At 44.2% G+C, this 16747-nt stretch overlaps 1 protein-coding gene and 1 long non-coding RNA gene across 2 annotated transcripts in view; one reads left to right on the top strand and one right to left on the bottom strand.

Moving 5' to 3' along the window:
* The window catches only part of mnat1 (MNAT1 component of CDK activating kinase), a 50180-nt gene that overhangs the window by 23964 nt on the left and 9469 nt on the right, over nt 1-16747 (top strand). The window contains exon 7 of the mRNA XM_050061935.1: nt 5735-5856. Coding sequence (XP_049917892.1) covers nt 5735-5856 — 122 coding nt within the window. The remainder of the gene's footprint in view (nt 1-5734; nt 5857-16747) is intronic.
* Nucleotides 5091-11724, bottom strand: LOC126400933 (uncharacterized). The gene is made up of 3 exons (XR_007571022.1): nt 8510-11724; nt 8081-8200; nt 5091-5476 (listed from the first exon to the last, which is right to left on the bottom strand). It is a non-coding gene; the product is annotated as an uncharacterized LOC126400933 (long non-coding RNA).

Raw genomic sequence — 16747 nt, 5'->3', positions numbered from 1 at the left:
CATTCATACGACGTAATTCACACAAGCTTTTAATAGGACATGATGAGTTCATGATTGAAAGTTTCAGCAGTATTATTAGGTGGAGTGGAGGACAGAGCAGGTCTGGGATGATGATAGATGAGCAGTGTTGCATCAAAGCAGCTTGGAAGCACTACAGATCATTAAATTACATTTTTTTTGTGTGTGTGAATATATTCAGCGGAGCAAGGCCTGTTCTTGTGTATGCATGACTTATGCTGTGTTTGTTCGTGATGATGTGTCTCTGCCAGTTTTCAAGGTGCCTTTGCAGAGGAATGCAACAGAAATGTCTCCGGACTGGGGGTTGGCTGTGTTCTGTCTGTCGCTCAAAAATCTGATTTACTGCCCTTTAGCTATCTGCAGCTCCCAATTTGCCTCTCTCTTTTTCTGCCGCTCCCATTGTGAACTTTTCTTCTTTTGCTTCTCCCTCCACCCCTTCGTCCCACTGCGTCTCTTTGATTGGCGCAGTAGGGGGGTTAAACAGTGCTGAAAGTCTGGAAGAAGATGGATGGAGAGACTGAAGGAGTGCATAAGTGAGGGAGAGTGACTGGGCTCGGGTCTGGTGGTCTGGGTTTCATTAGCCTGTGGTGGGGCTCCACTGTGTTGGATGAATGGATGGGACAGGATAGGGGATCACTGGCACCTTGGGGTTAAAGGTTGAATGAAAACCACAGAGAAGTGTGTGTCAACCAGCATTTGTGTTTTTAAGGAAAAAAATCCAACAATCTTAATCTAAAACATTTCAATAGTGTTAAAAAACAGGGCAATAGGCAGAAATATCCATCTGTTCCTCAGTCAAATAGTTGATTGGGTGTTTTGTTTTTCTTATTATTTTGGACACAGTAAAGCCCCTTTCTCATTGGCCAAATAATCCAATAACACCTTCTAACATCTAGCTTTTGTCTTTGCAATGATGGAAATATGACAACCAGGTGGATGATGCAATGACACACGCTACAAGTATCCATTTTTGTCCAAGCAGCACTTGAACATTGTTCGAAGTTAGTCGGCGCTGAGTTTGAAAGAGAGACTGAAAAAGTAACAGATACAAAAGCAGAAATATCACAGTAACATTTTCACTTGCCTATATCATGCCACTGTCGCTATCCATTGCTACCCCTCCACCTGCCATGTATAAACCACAGCTGAATGCGACAGGTTCAGGCTCACTCTGTAAAGACAGTTGAACGTCATTCTGGAAATTTTATATTGTGACATTGATATATCGTAATATACTACATTTTCTGAAAAAAATCAACGGAGTGACTGTATAAAATGCGTTCACAGTAGTGTCTTTTGTTAAGCTGATACAGTGGACGTACTTCGGTACACTGATGTTAAAATTCTACAAAAACCCAATACTGCCGTAAAGAAGTCCTGCTCATTGATTTGCAGTGTTGCCCACAATGATTTAATATAGCCAGAGATATTAGATAGTAGGTAATTCTGTACAAACGGTGTGATTAATTGATCTCTGACAGTAAACACCATTTAGTATATCTTCTAAGTATGGGATGATACAGGACTTTGGATCTCTCTGAAGGGGTTCATTTCACAATAACAACCTACTCGCTGTACGTTATCCCACTTTTTACAATGATGTTTATGTTTTAAAAATTATTTTAATGCTTTCTTAAAGCATCTGTGATCAGAACTGCGTCCATACCAATGGTCTGTTATTCATACCAGTGGTCTGCTGATCAGAAATAACTGTAATTGGCCAATCAGAAATGACTATTCGACAAAGCCATGTAGTAATGGTACATACTGTCACATTGCCCGACCCTACAGGGGAAGATGGGACAGAATGAATGGTCATGACGACAGTGGCAGCACTCAAGGAGCTATACTTTGGTGTCAGTTCTGTTGGAGTCAATGGGGTGAACACTGCAAATCACGCTATAATCCATAATGCCTTTGTTGTTTCATCTTTGACTGAAAAATTCTTCCTCCAGATTAAAAAAACATACATTGCATTATGCTTACTGACATATATCTAAATATGCGTGTTCGTTTTCCTTGTTGTTGGCCCCTAAACGTCTTGGCTCTTCCCAGCAGAGGCTGAGATACAGCTGCTGGACAGAGCCATGAACTGTTTGGAGACCAATAACGAGGAAAACGAATGCACATATTTCGAAAAAAAAAAACCATGTCAGTAAGTGCTTTAACAGTAAATATTGATGATTTATAACATTATAAGAGTACAGTATAAATTTTCTTCGTCTGACTATCCTACAGGCTGTCCTGGTTAGAACGATTACCATCATGTTGTGTTTGGCTCAGAGGCTCTGCATCCACTGCTGTCTCAGTGCTCATCACTCGGTGCTTTTGTAACTTCCAGCTCAGCTTTGGTTGCTTTATTTCCCCGTGTGTGCGCTCTTACGGGCCAAAGCATGTGTGAGGGCAGGCTGTCTGAAGCCGCGGGGCACATGTTACTCGTTTAGTTTGGTTTTCATCAGCTCCCCTCTGTGTTCTGTTGTTTATACTTCCCCACTACTCTTCTCTTTGCTTTCTCTCTTATCTTTTTTTTTTATCTTTCCTTTGTCTCCGAGCTCCTTTGCTTCTCTCTCAAAAAGGCAGTGTTTGTTTAGACATCATCTTTTTAATTCCAGGTTTGTTTCATGAGTCCAACTTTTTCTTTTGAGTCTCATTACTTTAATGCCGGAGAAAACAAAGTGGTCTGATGCTGTGTGGAAATTCCCCTTTGATGGCAGAGCCCCAAATCGAACAATTCTACAGTGTCCTTAAGAAGTATCATGTTTCTCACTCCATCGCCATGGTCCAGAGCATTAGGAACTGGAGTAGCGCGGCTGAAATCACCACTTTGAGTACTTAAGGATCGAAGGGGTTTTTATAAACCAGACTACAGTTTTCTGTACATGATACTGCAGGTCTTATGACTGTATGAGGCCAGTGTTCATTTTGTTTACGAAAGCAACCTTCAACCATCAACAACCTTTCACTTCCATGATTAAGACGAGATTATACCAACCTCATTACACACTAACTGTGACAATGTCAACATGCACTATTGTTGAGGATAAAAAGACGAGACTAAAATGCAGTTAAAGAAATAAAAACTTAACTATACTATGAACTCTTTTTTTTGTTAAATGAAGCCGTTCTGTTTTCTGTGCTGTGTGTGTCATATCAGGACTGCACTGGCAGCACACAATGAGCCCAGTTAGGAGGACTTGAAGTAACTTACTTCCTAAAAAGTTGAAGTTAACAAAGATAACAACAGGACTTGGGAGTGAGTGAAAAGGTCATAGGCTAGACTAGATTGACTGAAATGTCCAATATGGTCCAATGACTAAAAAAAGACTATAAAGGTCAACAGTTTTCATTGACTAAAACTATATTAGAACAGTTATGGTTTTCTTTGACTAAAGCCTGATTCGGACGGGATTAGTTTAACGTGGAGACATGGGGTAAAGTAATTATTAACAGGGATTTTAGTCCCATCCAAACGCGCCATGTCTGTAATCATTACGGATAATGTCAGTAAAAATTACGGCGACTTTTACCTTCTGTGAAATGGTCTGGAGAAAATACCTCGGGTAATATTAATCCCGTGTGAACGCGATCCTCTGTAAAAATGTATGTAAATATTTCGTCATGTCCTGTTTACAACCATTTTTCCACGCTTACAACTAGTTTTCCGCGTTTTTCCGATGATGGAGGCGCTTGAAGAAGCATTCGGTGTTGTCGGCAGTCGTGATAGTGGACATTCTTCTAATGATCGCGCAGCCCTACGTGGGAGACCAATTAAAAAGGTCGAGAAGAAAGCACTTTTCAGAGCCACAAGACTTTTGGTTGTGTTAGGTAGGCCTAATATAAATTCATATTGCTAATCGTTGTGTACACACAATCCTGATCATGGACAATATTTCATATTGGGCTAATCATTATTATTATTATTATTATTATTATTATTATCCTTCAGCTGATGCCTTATGCCCTGCTCCACCAACACGTAGCACGCACATGCCGACAGGGAGGTGACGACAGGGCACAAACGGAGTTACCACTCCCATCTCTGGTAGAATTAGGGAGATTTCTTGTCCCGTGGGAATCGGACATTTATATTACAGACATGCTGTGGTAAACTGACATCAGTCCACATCCCTATGTAAAACCAATCCCATCCGAATAGTACTTAAGACAAGACTAAAAAACAGACTTTTAGTCAATTAAAACTTGACAACAAAAGAAAACAGGATGAACGTGACTAATGAAAAAAAACAACAAGGACGTATGACACAGGACTCAGACTAAAGCCCTATTTACACAGGACTAGTATTACCAGGGGACCTAATGTGATTTAGAAATGACCCCCATGTCTGTGTTTCATCCGGCGCATTTGCACAGGCTAAGAGAAGTCTGTATTTTACTCAAATTTACTGACATTATTCTGCAGATACGATGAGCGCAGTCATTCGTAATTCCACTTTACACAAACCAGAAACACTTAAACAGCATCACTAGCAGTGACGTACAGTATTAACCTCCTTTTTTCTTTTAAATGTGGGTTAAACAACCATAACTGATTGTGCCACAAATATCCATCTCATCATCTTTCGAGGGTTTGCTCTTCTGATGGATTTGAGCTTGTTCTTTCTGCCAATGAGTCTCCATGCTGTGTATCGAGATGAGCCTCCTGAATTTGCGGCCGAAATGCTGTCAAACTTGTCATTTAAAATTGCCAATGCAGCTTCTAATTCTTGAACAGAAAAGAGGCACAGAGAAAACAAAAAAGACCCCAAATCCCAGAGATACATGGTACTAATGCTATAACATCACCTCTGTGTTTGGCGAAATATGGTAGGTAATTTTGAATTTTAACTTAACAAATTACGCACAGAATTAAGATCACAGACAACCTCTGCAATTATTACATACTAGTCCAGTCCAAAAAGGGCTTAAGAATAAATTAAAAAGATAGCTGACAAAATTAACACTATAGGAGACCCAGCAGTGTAGCATTTTATAAAACTTCTGTAAGTTAAACAATCCTGAGAATTTGCCTTATTTCAGTGACATTCAGTTTCACCCAGGCTGGCTCTACATTGTTTTACATGAATTCATAGAACAACAGTGCAAAAAAAAGCAAACAATCACAGCTCAACACAGAGAACAAAGCACTTCTATGCACTTACACTAGCCTTCCAAACTTAATTTGATTAAACATTAACTTCCTCTTCTACATTTATACTTTGTCGGTTGATTTGTCTTTTGGTGATTTCATGGAAAAAGTCAAGTTTGATCCAAAGTACACTCTCTGTTATCAGGAATTACATTTCCTCATCAAATCCACCACAGTTCCCCTGCATTATGTTTGTTCCTTCTTGATCAGGTTCCCATCAGGAATAGTTGTTGAGTTGCCAACGCTGTGTTGACCACTAAGAACATGCTCAGTCATTGTTTCAGTAAGGTTTCTCCACCAAACCAGCAGAGCCTGGGGAGAGTGAAAATGTTGTTAGACAAAACTCTTTTCGCCAAACCAGTCCGTCCAGAACTGGAGGTTGTTAATGCTGCAGTTTGATTGACAGTAAGCCTTTTCGAAATTGTTTTTTTTCCCTGTTTGTGTCATCCTGATTGTGCCATGGCTGCAGTTTCCAGTGTTACAGTGAATACTACACTGAGACAATGAAGATTATTGTCCTGTGTTGAATGATGTCTCACCATTGTTTTTTTTTTTGTTTGTTTTTTTCAGCGTCAGACGGTGTCTCTTCAGCCTGCGCCCAGGATAGAGGAAGTTTTGTACCACTACAAGCCTCTTCAAGTTGAAATCTATGGACCCCCAGTGCCTGAACTGGAGCAGCTGGGCAGACTTGGGTACACACTTATTTACACACTCACACATCTGCTGCAGCCAGGGATGGGGGCGTTTTAGATTAATCAAGCTGCACATTAACTGTGACTTTTAATTTCACCTTTAGATGAGCACAGATATCAAGTTGAATGAAGGAAGAATAAAAAATTTGGAAAATTTCCTGGAAAGAATCACATGATTTGGTGCAAAGTAGGTGAGTCTTTACTTGCACAGTACAGTGTGACATAAATCCATCTTACAAACCGACCTTAGTGATCAAATGGCTTTTTCATCATCCTTAAGTCAATTAATTAATGAATTTCTGTAACCGCTTATCCTGTTAGGGGTCGTGGGGGGTGGTAGCCTATCCCAGCTGTCATTGGGCGAGAGGCGGGGTACACCCTGGACAGGTCACCAGACTATCACAGGGCTGACACATAGAGACAGACAACCATTCACACTCACATTCACACCTACGGTCAATTAAGAGTCACCAATTAACCGGCATGTCATTGGACTGTGGGAGGAAGCCGGAGTACCTGGAGAAAACCCACGCTGACACGGGGAGAACATGCCTCAGTAACAGTAACAGTAACAGTAACAGTAACCCTCTTGCTGTCAGGCGACAACACCAACCACTGCACCACCGTGCTGCCCAAGTTTATGTTACTTAATTTTTCACAGTTATCTTTGCACATATATTTAGTAGTATTAATGTTAGTAAACCTCACTGTCTTAGATAACCATTAGCGGCATTAGCAAGTCACTCGGTGTAGCACCAATATTAGCCTGACTTTCAAAGCTTAGCTAATCTTCGGCTGCTATGGCTCTCTTTGGCATTCGGTGCTTTGAAGAGCTGCCAAAAATATTAAAGTACACCGCTTTGCGAAAGCGAGCAGTAAAGCTCCATAGAGCTGACTGCCCTCATACACTTGACGGTTCTTTTTTTCATTTTAGCACCTCATTATTAAAATTATCATAACACAATACACAAAAACGAACAGTAAATAGTATTAACAATATGTACTGTGAAAAAGCACTTTGAACACTAAGGTCAGAGGCAAAGGTAACGTTACTGTAGAGCTGATGTGAAGTTCGCAAAATGGATATATGTCACTCATTGTGCAAGTAGAGAATAGGACAAAGTTCTGAGACCGTTGAGAGCAGGTAGTTGTGTCCAACTTTGAAGCAGCTTTTGATTTTCCAGTGAAATCTCTTTAAAAGAACTGCTCCATTTAAGCCAAAGTAAAAGTTGAGAAAAAGCTGACCTACCTAGCACTGACTTATAATAGCAGTTAATTATGATTCATTATTAAAAAATAAACCAACTCAACTTTCCTTGTAATTGATACCAATTTAAAAAGTTCTTTCCAGGGACATCCCTATCAATGTACTTTCTAGGAAATTATAGGAAACTATGAGACAGGTAAAATAAGATGTTTGTGATTAAAGTTAAATCATGGTGTTTTTTAAATCTCCACATAGCTACAGTGGTTTATTGTAAGGTTTTGGTGTAGAGCTGTTAGAGAGTCGGTCTGCTTGGAAAGCCTGGCTCGTCTCACTTGACTCTCCCCTGATTAACTGGGAGAGTGAAAGCAAATGAGGAGGAGGAGAGCTGGGAGAGAGAGAGAGGGAGTAACAACCATCGCCCTGCCACAAGCCGCCACAGTGCCTCTGTAGGAGCGTCCATTAACACACACAGGAAGTGCTTTCCCCGACGGCCCCTTTGGGCCAATCAATCCACGACGCCATTGGTCCAGTCCTCGCCGAATGTAAGCTATCCATCAGACAGCCCAGCGCCCAGCCATCTGCACTGCAACTGGCTGGCACTAAAGCCTGCCCACACATTGAGAGCGGCCTGCTTTTATTGGGTGACAGGAGCAAAACGGGGTCATATTCTTTTTGGGCGAGCTCATTGACTTTCAGCGCCGCTTCACCCAGACAATAACCTTCATTTGGCTGAGATGTGCGAATTTGTACATAATGTCAGCATGTTTAGGATGAGGGTTTTCTAGTTTATTCTTCTTTATTCTTTAGATAAAAGTTGCTATTGACTTTTGTTTGCACAATCACATTTACCTAATTACCTGGAAAATCACCGACTTAAGGTGAAACCTTTTCCTTAAAGGATTGCAGGAGAGTTTAAGCAGAATAACTGGTACTTATTTACATTATGTATTCAGTGAAGTGCTGAGGTCCTACTTCTTTTGGCCAGGCTGATCAATATGCAGATGAAACACATCTCACAATTTTTGCCGCATGCTAGAGCTCAGAGGAGAGAGGAAGAGGAGGAGGAGGAGGAGGAGGAGGGGGCCCGGTGTCAGCAGTTCAGGGGTCCAGGAGGACCGATGCTGGAGAGGAAGGGCTCTGCCACAGAGATAAATGAGGTTCAGTTCAGTGAGGAACACCAGTCCCACTGGTGCAGGCCGCAGGCAGCGACACAGACAGGCCCATTTAGACAAACCACAACTCCCAAGATGCAATGTGCTGTTAAGTAAAAGCAAGGAATAGTGCTGACACTTCTGCGCAGTTGGCAGTTTGTGATTCAGCTAAGTTTGAGGTTTTGTGCATGCAGGCTCAGATATACATAGATGATGAAGCTTACACGTACACATGCATACAGGCGGTGTCCCTTAAAGCAGCTACGCATTTTGTGTCATACACACTCACACTCACCCCTGTTATTGCAGTCCCAGCATTTTGGCCACAATGGAGGTTGTGTGTGATGTGGTAGAACTTCACAAGTGTGTGTGCAGAGGAGAGAGAACGCAGACAGCGTTGAGAGGGTGAAAAGTGAGTCCCCTGTGTCGAGCGTTGGACTCCAGCTCCAGTCCTATGACCTGTGAAGGGAATATGCTTGAATGTGTGAGGAGATATGGATGTGCCTGAGTGAGGGGTTGTGAGGGGGCAGGTACTTATTTTAAAACACGGCTGTTTGTCTTGGTCAAGGCCCATGGTGACAGCAGCACCACTGGTGATTTGTCTTGGACGCAGCCATCAAGTGAGACCAGAGAGTTGAGCTCACACCCCCTCCCTGGTGGCCCCAGGGCCTCTGGGGCCGGTCTCTTGCGCAGGATGTCCAGTCAACACAGGACTTAGTGGAGCCATGCTTTTTTATTTCAACTCTGTTTTCTTCTACACCGCTCTCTTTCTCCCTCTGTCTCAGTGTCTGTCTTTTTTGCCTTGTCCCTTTGCCCCCAAAAAACCGCAGGAGTGCTGCATGGCTGCCAGGAAAAAGAAGGGCCACGCCTCTTTCACTGTCTCTCCCTCTCTGTCAGCTGTACCTGAATAAATATGGGCTGAGCTGAGCTCTTATATTAAAGACAGCTGCCTCAATACTGGAGCAGAGTAAAGGCTGCATGTTCAGGCAACAGGGGCCTCCAAAAGTGCCCATTCAGCTTCCATCTCTACATCTACCCCCCCTTCACACACACATACATATCCAAACGCTCCTCCCCTGATGTGCATAGGTGCGTGTGATTTGCCACAGAGGATTGGACCCCTCCTGTGTGAGGCTTCTATAATGGCAGTATAGTGCTGTCCATCTCGTTGACTGGCACATACCCAGAGCCATGCGTGAGCCGTGAGAATTATGAGACGACTATGAATGTAACATTACAGTCTGTACTCCAAATGTCCTGCCATGGCTCCTTGCTTTTATGTTGAACAGTAAAAGTCTCTAATAAACAAAATCAAAGTAGAAGTAAATACTGCTTTGGAGACACAAACAGAAACATATGATGTTTACGTTGACATGGCTGTGATATGAATCCCAGCACACAGCAGCCAGAGACTGAAGCGGTAGCTGTTTTAACTCCCGCCTCCTCTTGCCGACGCTGCGCCTGCTGATGGACATAACCCGAATGGAGGCACTCGGATGCATTAAAATGCGCAGCACCAATGAAGTCAAGCCTGCATTATAGTTAAAATAAGCCAGTTTCTGCGCACACACACGCTCGAACTGAAAATTTTAAGTTCTATTTTTGTTTGTGTGTGTAGATGAGCATCTGGGTCTGAGTTTGTTCTCTACAAGAACACTTTTAAGCTCTGACTGCTTAGGCGATGAAAGACTAACTGGGATCTTGGACAAGGACAAATCATATGGGGGGAAAAATAGGGGAAAGAGAAATTGGCTGCGGAGCGTTGAAAAATTCGCCTCAAACCTCAAGTGCTGACAATGAAAGCTAGCCAGAACAGTTGTTTGTGTTGGCACAGGTCGCCCTGAAATTAGCCCATCTCTTTCTGACAGAGGTTGCTCAATGTGCTTCGCCAAATGCCAGTGTGTATAATATTATGAAGTTTTGCCTCCTCCCCCCCTACTCTGCATCGCTTTCTATAATTGGTGGAAAAAGTGAGGTTTTCTGTTGGGAGCGCTTGTCAAGCATCCGTCTCTTGTCGGTGGGGTGAAGGGGAGCAGCTGAATGAGCAGAGTGTTTAGTCTGGAGCTGGTCTCCTGGGGATACACTTCTCCGCACGAGGAAGTAGTCCTCAGAGCACTTTCTCTCACCAAAACAGACAACTTGCGACTAGCTGAGGGGTTAAATGGCGACGGGTACTTTTCTGTGACCTTCACTCATAAACACAGAGAATAACCAATCGTTTTCATCTCCTGGAAGCTGCCCCCGAGTCTTCACTGAAAGTGACTCGGTCTTTTTATGGACATATGTACATGCACACAGACACAAAAGTATATAAATCACTAGTGCACACACGCATAGACTATCTATGTTTAACATGTACTTAAAGGACGCCTGCTCACTGCTCTGGTTTGGAGCCAAGGGTTAATGGGTCTCTGAGTGATGCTCTCCTCCTGCCTGTGTTCTTCAGCTTTCCAAGCATCCCCTGGCGTCTGCGTGTTTATGTGAACGGTGTGTGTATCTGTTTGTTTGTTTGTTTGTGTGTCGGCTTATACTGCATGTTAAGTGCTTTGGTGGGAGGGAGATATCCAGAACAGTCAGTGGTGCCATCACAGCCCTCAGTTCCTGGCAGCGTGCTTTGCTAGCCTCTCCCTGCCTGGTTGGCCTGACTCCAGGTCTGAGCTCTCCATCTTTCCAGCTCTGGCCTAGCTGGCCAAGAACACTACCAGTGACCCTGGATTTGGCTCTTGGAGTTCGCAGGACCACTAAACATGGTCCATAGAGTACTCTTGAATCCATTTCTGCCATCACTAAATTGGGGTATATGAGGTTTAAATTGCATACAAATCATTCTTTCCTTCCTCCCGCTTTCCCCTCTGACTCCGTGATGAAAGTGCAAGTCAGCCATGATATTCCTCTTTTTCACTCAATGTGCAGAGAACAGCTACACCAGAGGAATTCCTACAAACAGTCATGAATAGCTTGTCCATGTAGCCCAGGTTCTCTGATCCCTGCAGGGCGCATATCCATCTGATGGGCCTGGAAGGGCCAGAGGGGCGGGGTCAGAGGTCACTGACTATGAGGGGAGCGTAGGGTGCAGCACTAGAACGTCAGAGTGCTGAGACTGACAGGAGCAGAGTGATGGCACCTTGGAGAGACGGGTCTTGTATTCTTGGCCTCAAATAGTCATGCACTCACACACTTTCTCTCTCGCACAAACACAGCTTTGATGCTTAAGTTATGAGCTGGAGACTGAGGCGCCGGTTAGCATGACCTCAGATGAACTCCCTCAAGAGCAGTGTGCTTTGATCTACTTTTACTACTATTAGATAATGTCTCGGGGCTCATATTTTTCTCTCATTCAGCCAATTAAAATATTCTGTGACGTTGCCAAATAGAGCCATTTATGGGAAAAATTGTTTATTCGGTTCTTGCATAACAGTAGGGCTTTCCCTCACATACTTTGGGGTTGCCACCATAACCAAGACCTAAAGCTGAACTTGGTTTCTCAGATATCTGATATCCTCCTTTCTTCCACAGTACGCACTCATTGCGCGTGCCACTGTCTTGTGTTACTAGATCCAGCAAACTATAGACTTCAATGCAGAGCCTCCCTGACCATTTAAGTGTTTCCATATAGCTCAGATCTGAAAGCTTTACTGCAGCCTTGGGGCTCTCAGATTTAAAATTTGCATAACCAAAAGAGAGTGCAGGCACTGTAAAAGTGTGGAGGTTCATGTCCAGCTATTTGACTTGCAAACCTGTGTGTGTCAACACGATGCTCCGTCTTCATTCACAGCACACGGCCACCGCCTTGCCTCCACACTCAGCTTCTTGTTCTGACAGTGCTCACTCTCCTCGTTACTAACTGGATCAGAAACAGAGTGGAGCGTGGGCACCGTCCGACTCTCCAGCAGCCCCCACCCAGCCCATTATCCCGTCTGTCTCAGTAAACAGACCATTAACAGACAGAGCTGGTGGAAGCCACATCACTATTGTTTTCCCTCCCATAGATCTGTGCAAATATTGATCTTCTCTTGAAGTATGAGTCAAAATAAGCACGCGCTGTAGTTGACTGGAGGCTTTTTACTTGTGGGTGAGTCATTTCTGACCCAAAGAGCGGGCGGAAACGGAGGGAGCATTACAGAATGACAGAGCGGGAGAAACATTTGTCTTGTGTGTATTCTGGTCATCTGGAAGAGGCCTGCTTTTAGTGTTATTGTTTTCCCTCGGTGGGCTGTGTGCCAGACAGACCAGCAGTCTCCTCCTAGGATGAACCCAGGCCAGGCCAAACCAGGCCAGCGAAGGAGACACCAGCAAACAGGGAACTCCGAGTATAACGCCGTCTCTTGCCTTCAGGTTTATTTGTGTCACAGCCTAGAGGCGACAGGGTCAACACCCAGAGGAGGGTGAGATGATGCCTCCTGACTATTTTAACACACACTGATCAGTGTGGAGGCTCGCAAAGTAGCTGCACGCGCTCTGAGGTTGCATGCTTTGATTTTGAGCATGATGGTGCTCATAGCTCCGCACACACGCCCTCGGTTTGTGTGTGTTTTTCACACAAACACCAACAGACCTGAACCCTGTGCCTCTCCCCTGCTCTTCACCCCTGGGGCAAAGGGCCCGGCAGTGTACAGGGGGATTAGCAGGCTCATTTTCCCCTCTTAAGAGCTGGAGAAAGAAAACAAGCTCCCGTCATGTGGGGCTTGGCTGCTGGGCTTGCCACGCACACCTCATGGTGGGAGGTACTTCACTATGATGTATGAATTATCACCCTCCCCCTGCCTTTTTGTTTTCCTTCAGCCCCCACGTCTTTGCTCTCTTCCCATATTTCTCCTTAATTGAAATCCTCTTTGCCTCTCCTCAGTGCTTGAGGTGCTTCTGTAACTGATACCTGTGGAAGCGACCCAGCCCCTCGGGAAAACTCTATTCTTCTCCTCTGTATCGGTGCTCCATTCCCACAATGTTACATTTAACTGTCAAGGCTCCGTTGCTGTATATGTATGGGTGTGCCTTGTGCAAGCAGCCATTCACTGAACAGCATATGTCCTTCCATTGTTTACGGCCCCATTTGGTTAACGATGACACTGATGTCATGTCATTATCCTCCCTCTCCAGTCTGGTTCGCCCCCCACTCCTCCTCCTTCCTCTAAGCTCTCCAGGGGGCAGAGTTATCAAGTGGCAGCTCAGGAGACGAAAGGACGATGCTCTCTGTATCAAGTGGCTAGCGGGATGTGTGATGCCTCTCCAAGCCCCTCGGCTGCTGCGGTTAGGTGTGAGGCCAGTGGCCTGGCCAGTCAGCCAGCCTCTACTGCCCCCATCAGGGCAGATAAAGGAGGTGCAGGGCAGACATACAACAGAGCCCAGGATGAGAAGTGACAGGTGATGCTTGGATGAGGAAGTGAAGTTAGGGTACGAGTAGCACAATGGGCCTTTATCGTGGGCACCTCCACAATGCTGTCATTCACAGATACAAAACATGTGCACCTCTTAGTTTTTATCACTGATACCAACAAGCTCTTGAAGACAGCTCACAGGTTGTCAGTCACTCCACATGAGAATGTATTTCTATAAACGTTAATGTCAAGTGTCACCCAAAGCTTCTGTTAACACTCTAAACATGTTCTCCCCATAACTAAGTGTTAGCGATACCCACCTCTGTCTCCTCCTCTCTTTTGGGATACAGAGACTGTTGGTGGTGATGATAAGACACATGATAATGGATAAGGGGTCTGTAGGCTCGTGAGGATATGATGTAACCGCCCCTCCTCAGACACACTCGCAGAGTACAACTTGAGATAATCTGGTGGACAGTGGGTTGGCTAATGGCTGAGGATCGGTCTCACACACTCACACGTCCCAGAGGAAGCTGCATTCAATGGAAAAGAGTGTGACCTATGACCCGCGGTGATGAAAGACCGCTGTTGACAGATATAGTATACCTGTGAGAGTCCTCTGTGTTTGGCTTGTCTGCGGGGGTTTTTGTTTCTGGACCGCAGCCTGGACCAATTCACACGTTCTCCACTGCTAAAATTCTGCTCCATCGGTTCGCCGTCGGTATCGATACAAACAGCTCTGCCCTTAGAAAAACATGTATTCACACACATGTGAACTGCGTAGACACACACATGGGGGCATAAGCACACATCGCACATCCACACAGTGCGCTCAGTGTGCCGTGTCTCTCACAGGGGTACATTTTCTCTCAGGGTAGAGTGTAGGAAGGAGGGGCAGATGGGGCAGCAGTGCTGTGAGTGAAACTGGAGCCGCCTGAGGAATGCAGGGGGTGTTTTTGGAGGACTGGAGTGGAGTTTGGGGGGTAAAGGGGGGTTGACTTAAGGGGTAGGATGGGTGATTAGGGGGTGACAGCTGAGTGCTGACCCCTCTATAATGACAAATCATCTGGCAGGTGTGTGGCTCTGCATCCCCCCTCCTCCCCCAGCCCCCATCATTTCCAGGGCCAGGAATCCTCAACCGCTGCCGGAGCAGAGCGCTAAAGGAAGACTTCCGGACATTCGCGCTTTCGTCCAGCAGCCTCATGACTGGCCTTTCAGAAGTATGGGGCAGCCTCTGTTCAGATATAGCCTGCCCTATGCTTGACAGCTGCCCTCTTTGTGCACTCAACACGGCAGTCTTAAGCTCCTTCGCTTTAATAAACATAGCTAATGAGGCTTCAGTCCTTGGAACAGTCTCAGGTAGGGTAGGTTTTATTGATTTATCTTTGTAGATGTCATTTTTCCCTCCAGTGTTGATTAAACAGAGTTTACCTCTCCAACTGCCTTAAGTCAGCATACCCCGTTTGGGTCATGAATCGTGCTGACGACAAGTTGAATTCAAAAAGCCTCTCATCTTTTGTGAAACAAAAACAAATACTGATCCTGGATCAGTGAGGGTGAAAGCAGACAGGTGCCAAGCTGAGACCAGGTCTCAGGTCAGTGCTTTGAAGAAAAAACAAGAGCAGTCGGACATCAGAATTTATGGATTGTCTCAGAAAATCCAATTCTTTCAGATGTTGCCTCAAGTTTTCTGTTAAAGGAGCCAGTATAGCTTCTTTCAACTGTTTCAACTGCTGGAAAGATGGTCTTTTTATAAAACTGGGATGTCTTTGCTGTAAAGAGATGCAAATACTTTTTAAATTGGAGCTGTATGACCAGAGAATACAGAGGAAAAGGGCCATGGCATTTGCTTTTGCTCAAGAGGCAGAAAACCTACAACTACCAGCATGCACTGCACTGCACCACACCGGACCAATAAACTCACCCGCTGGCAGGTGGCGTAATGCGAGCTTGGCCATTTTGACAGAGGAAACAACATGACGGCTAGCTGGTAACAAATGATCTCGAATTACAATTAAACAGTAACTTAAAATATGTTTTTGAAAACATTTAGGCAAGAAGTAGGCAACGCAGTAACAGAATCTTGATTCGTATTTGATCAGCGCTGCTTAGTGTTACCATTTGATCTCGTTTTTTTCAGCCTTCAATTCTTACAATACAGGAAACAGTATGGTCCCCACTTCCTGTTCACAAATTCTCATATAACAGCCAAACAGTGCACTAAAATATGTTTCTGAAGACAATGTTGTCAAGAAATAGGCAGTTCAGTTACAGAATCTTGGTTTATATTAGATCAGCACCACTAGTTTTACAGTTTGATCAGAGTTTGGTCTGCGTTTGATAGAAAAGAGGGGCAGGTCCTTCTCTCGACCCACCTCTATACTCTGTGTTTGTGGTTGCCGGCATATGAAAATACAAAAGCACACTCTGTAGTTGAAGTGACAGTCCTAGTCATCTGGGTTGAGAGATGAGCAGGGAGATCTGGGTGAAGTTTACCCTGGTTTATTTACACATACTACCCATGTTATTATATAAAGCTGGTTGAAAATCACCAAAATATGCCTTTAAGTCTTAGAGGAAGTCTAAGAAACAGGCAACGCAGTAACAGGATCTTGGCAACACAGTGACAGAATCTCTTCATATTTGATTAGCGCTGCTTAGTGTTACCGTTTGATCTCAGTTTTTTCAGCCTTCGATTTTAACAATACAGGAAACATTATGGCGCCCAATTCCTGTTCACTCATTCTCATATTACAGCAAAACTGTGCATTCAAATAAGTTTCAGAAGACATTTCAGGTGAGAAATAGGCAGTACAGTAAAGGAATCTTGGTTTATATTTGGCCAGCACCACTAGTTTTACAGTTTGATCAGAGTTTGGTCTGAGTTTGAAAGGAGAGAGGGGGCGGGTCTCTCTCTCGATCCACTTCTATACTCTTTGTGTTTGTTGTTGCCGGCATATATACAGTGGTGTGAAAAAGTGTTTGCCCCCTTCCTGATTTCTTACTTTTTTTCCCCACTTAAATGTTTCAGATCATCAAACAAATTTAAACATTAGTCAAAGATAACACAAGTAAACACAAAATGCAGTTTTTAAATGAAGGGTTTTATTAATGAGGAAGAAAAAAATCCAAAGCTACATGGCCCTGTGTGAAAAAGTGTTTGCCCCCTAAACCTAATAACTGGTTGGGCCACCCTTAGCAGCAACTACTGCAATCAA

This window comes from Epinephelus moara, chromosome 14, assembly GCF_006386435.1.
Source record: "Epinephelus moara isolate mb chromosome 14, YSFRI_EMoa_1.0, whole genome shotgun sequence".
NCBI classification, from domain to species: Eukaryota; Metazoa; Chordata; class Actinopteri; order Perciformes; family Serranidae; genus Epinephelus; species Epinephelus moara.
The sequence above is the reverse complement of the archived record's forward strand: the minus strand, read 5'-3'. Positions and strand labels throughout refer to the sequence as shown.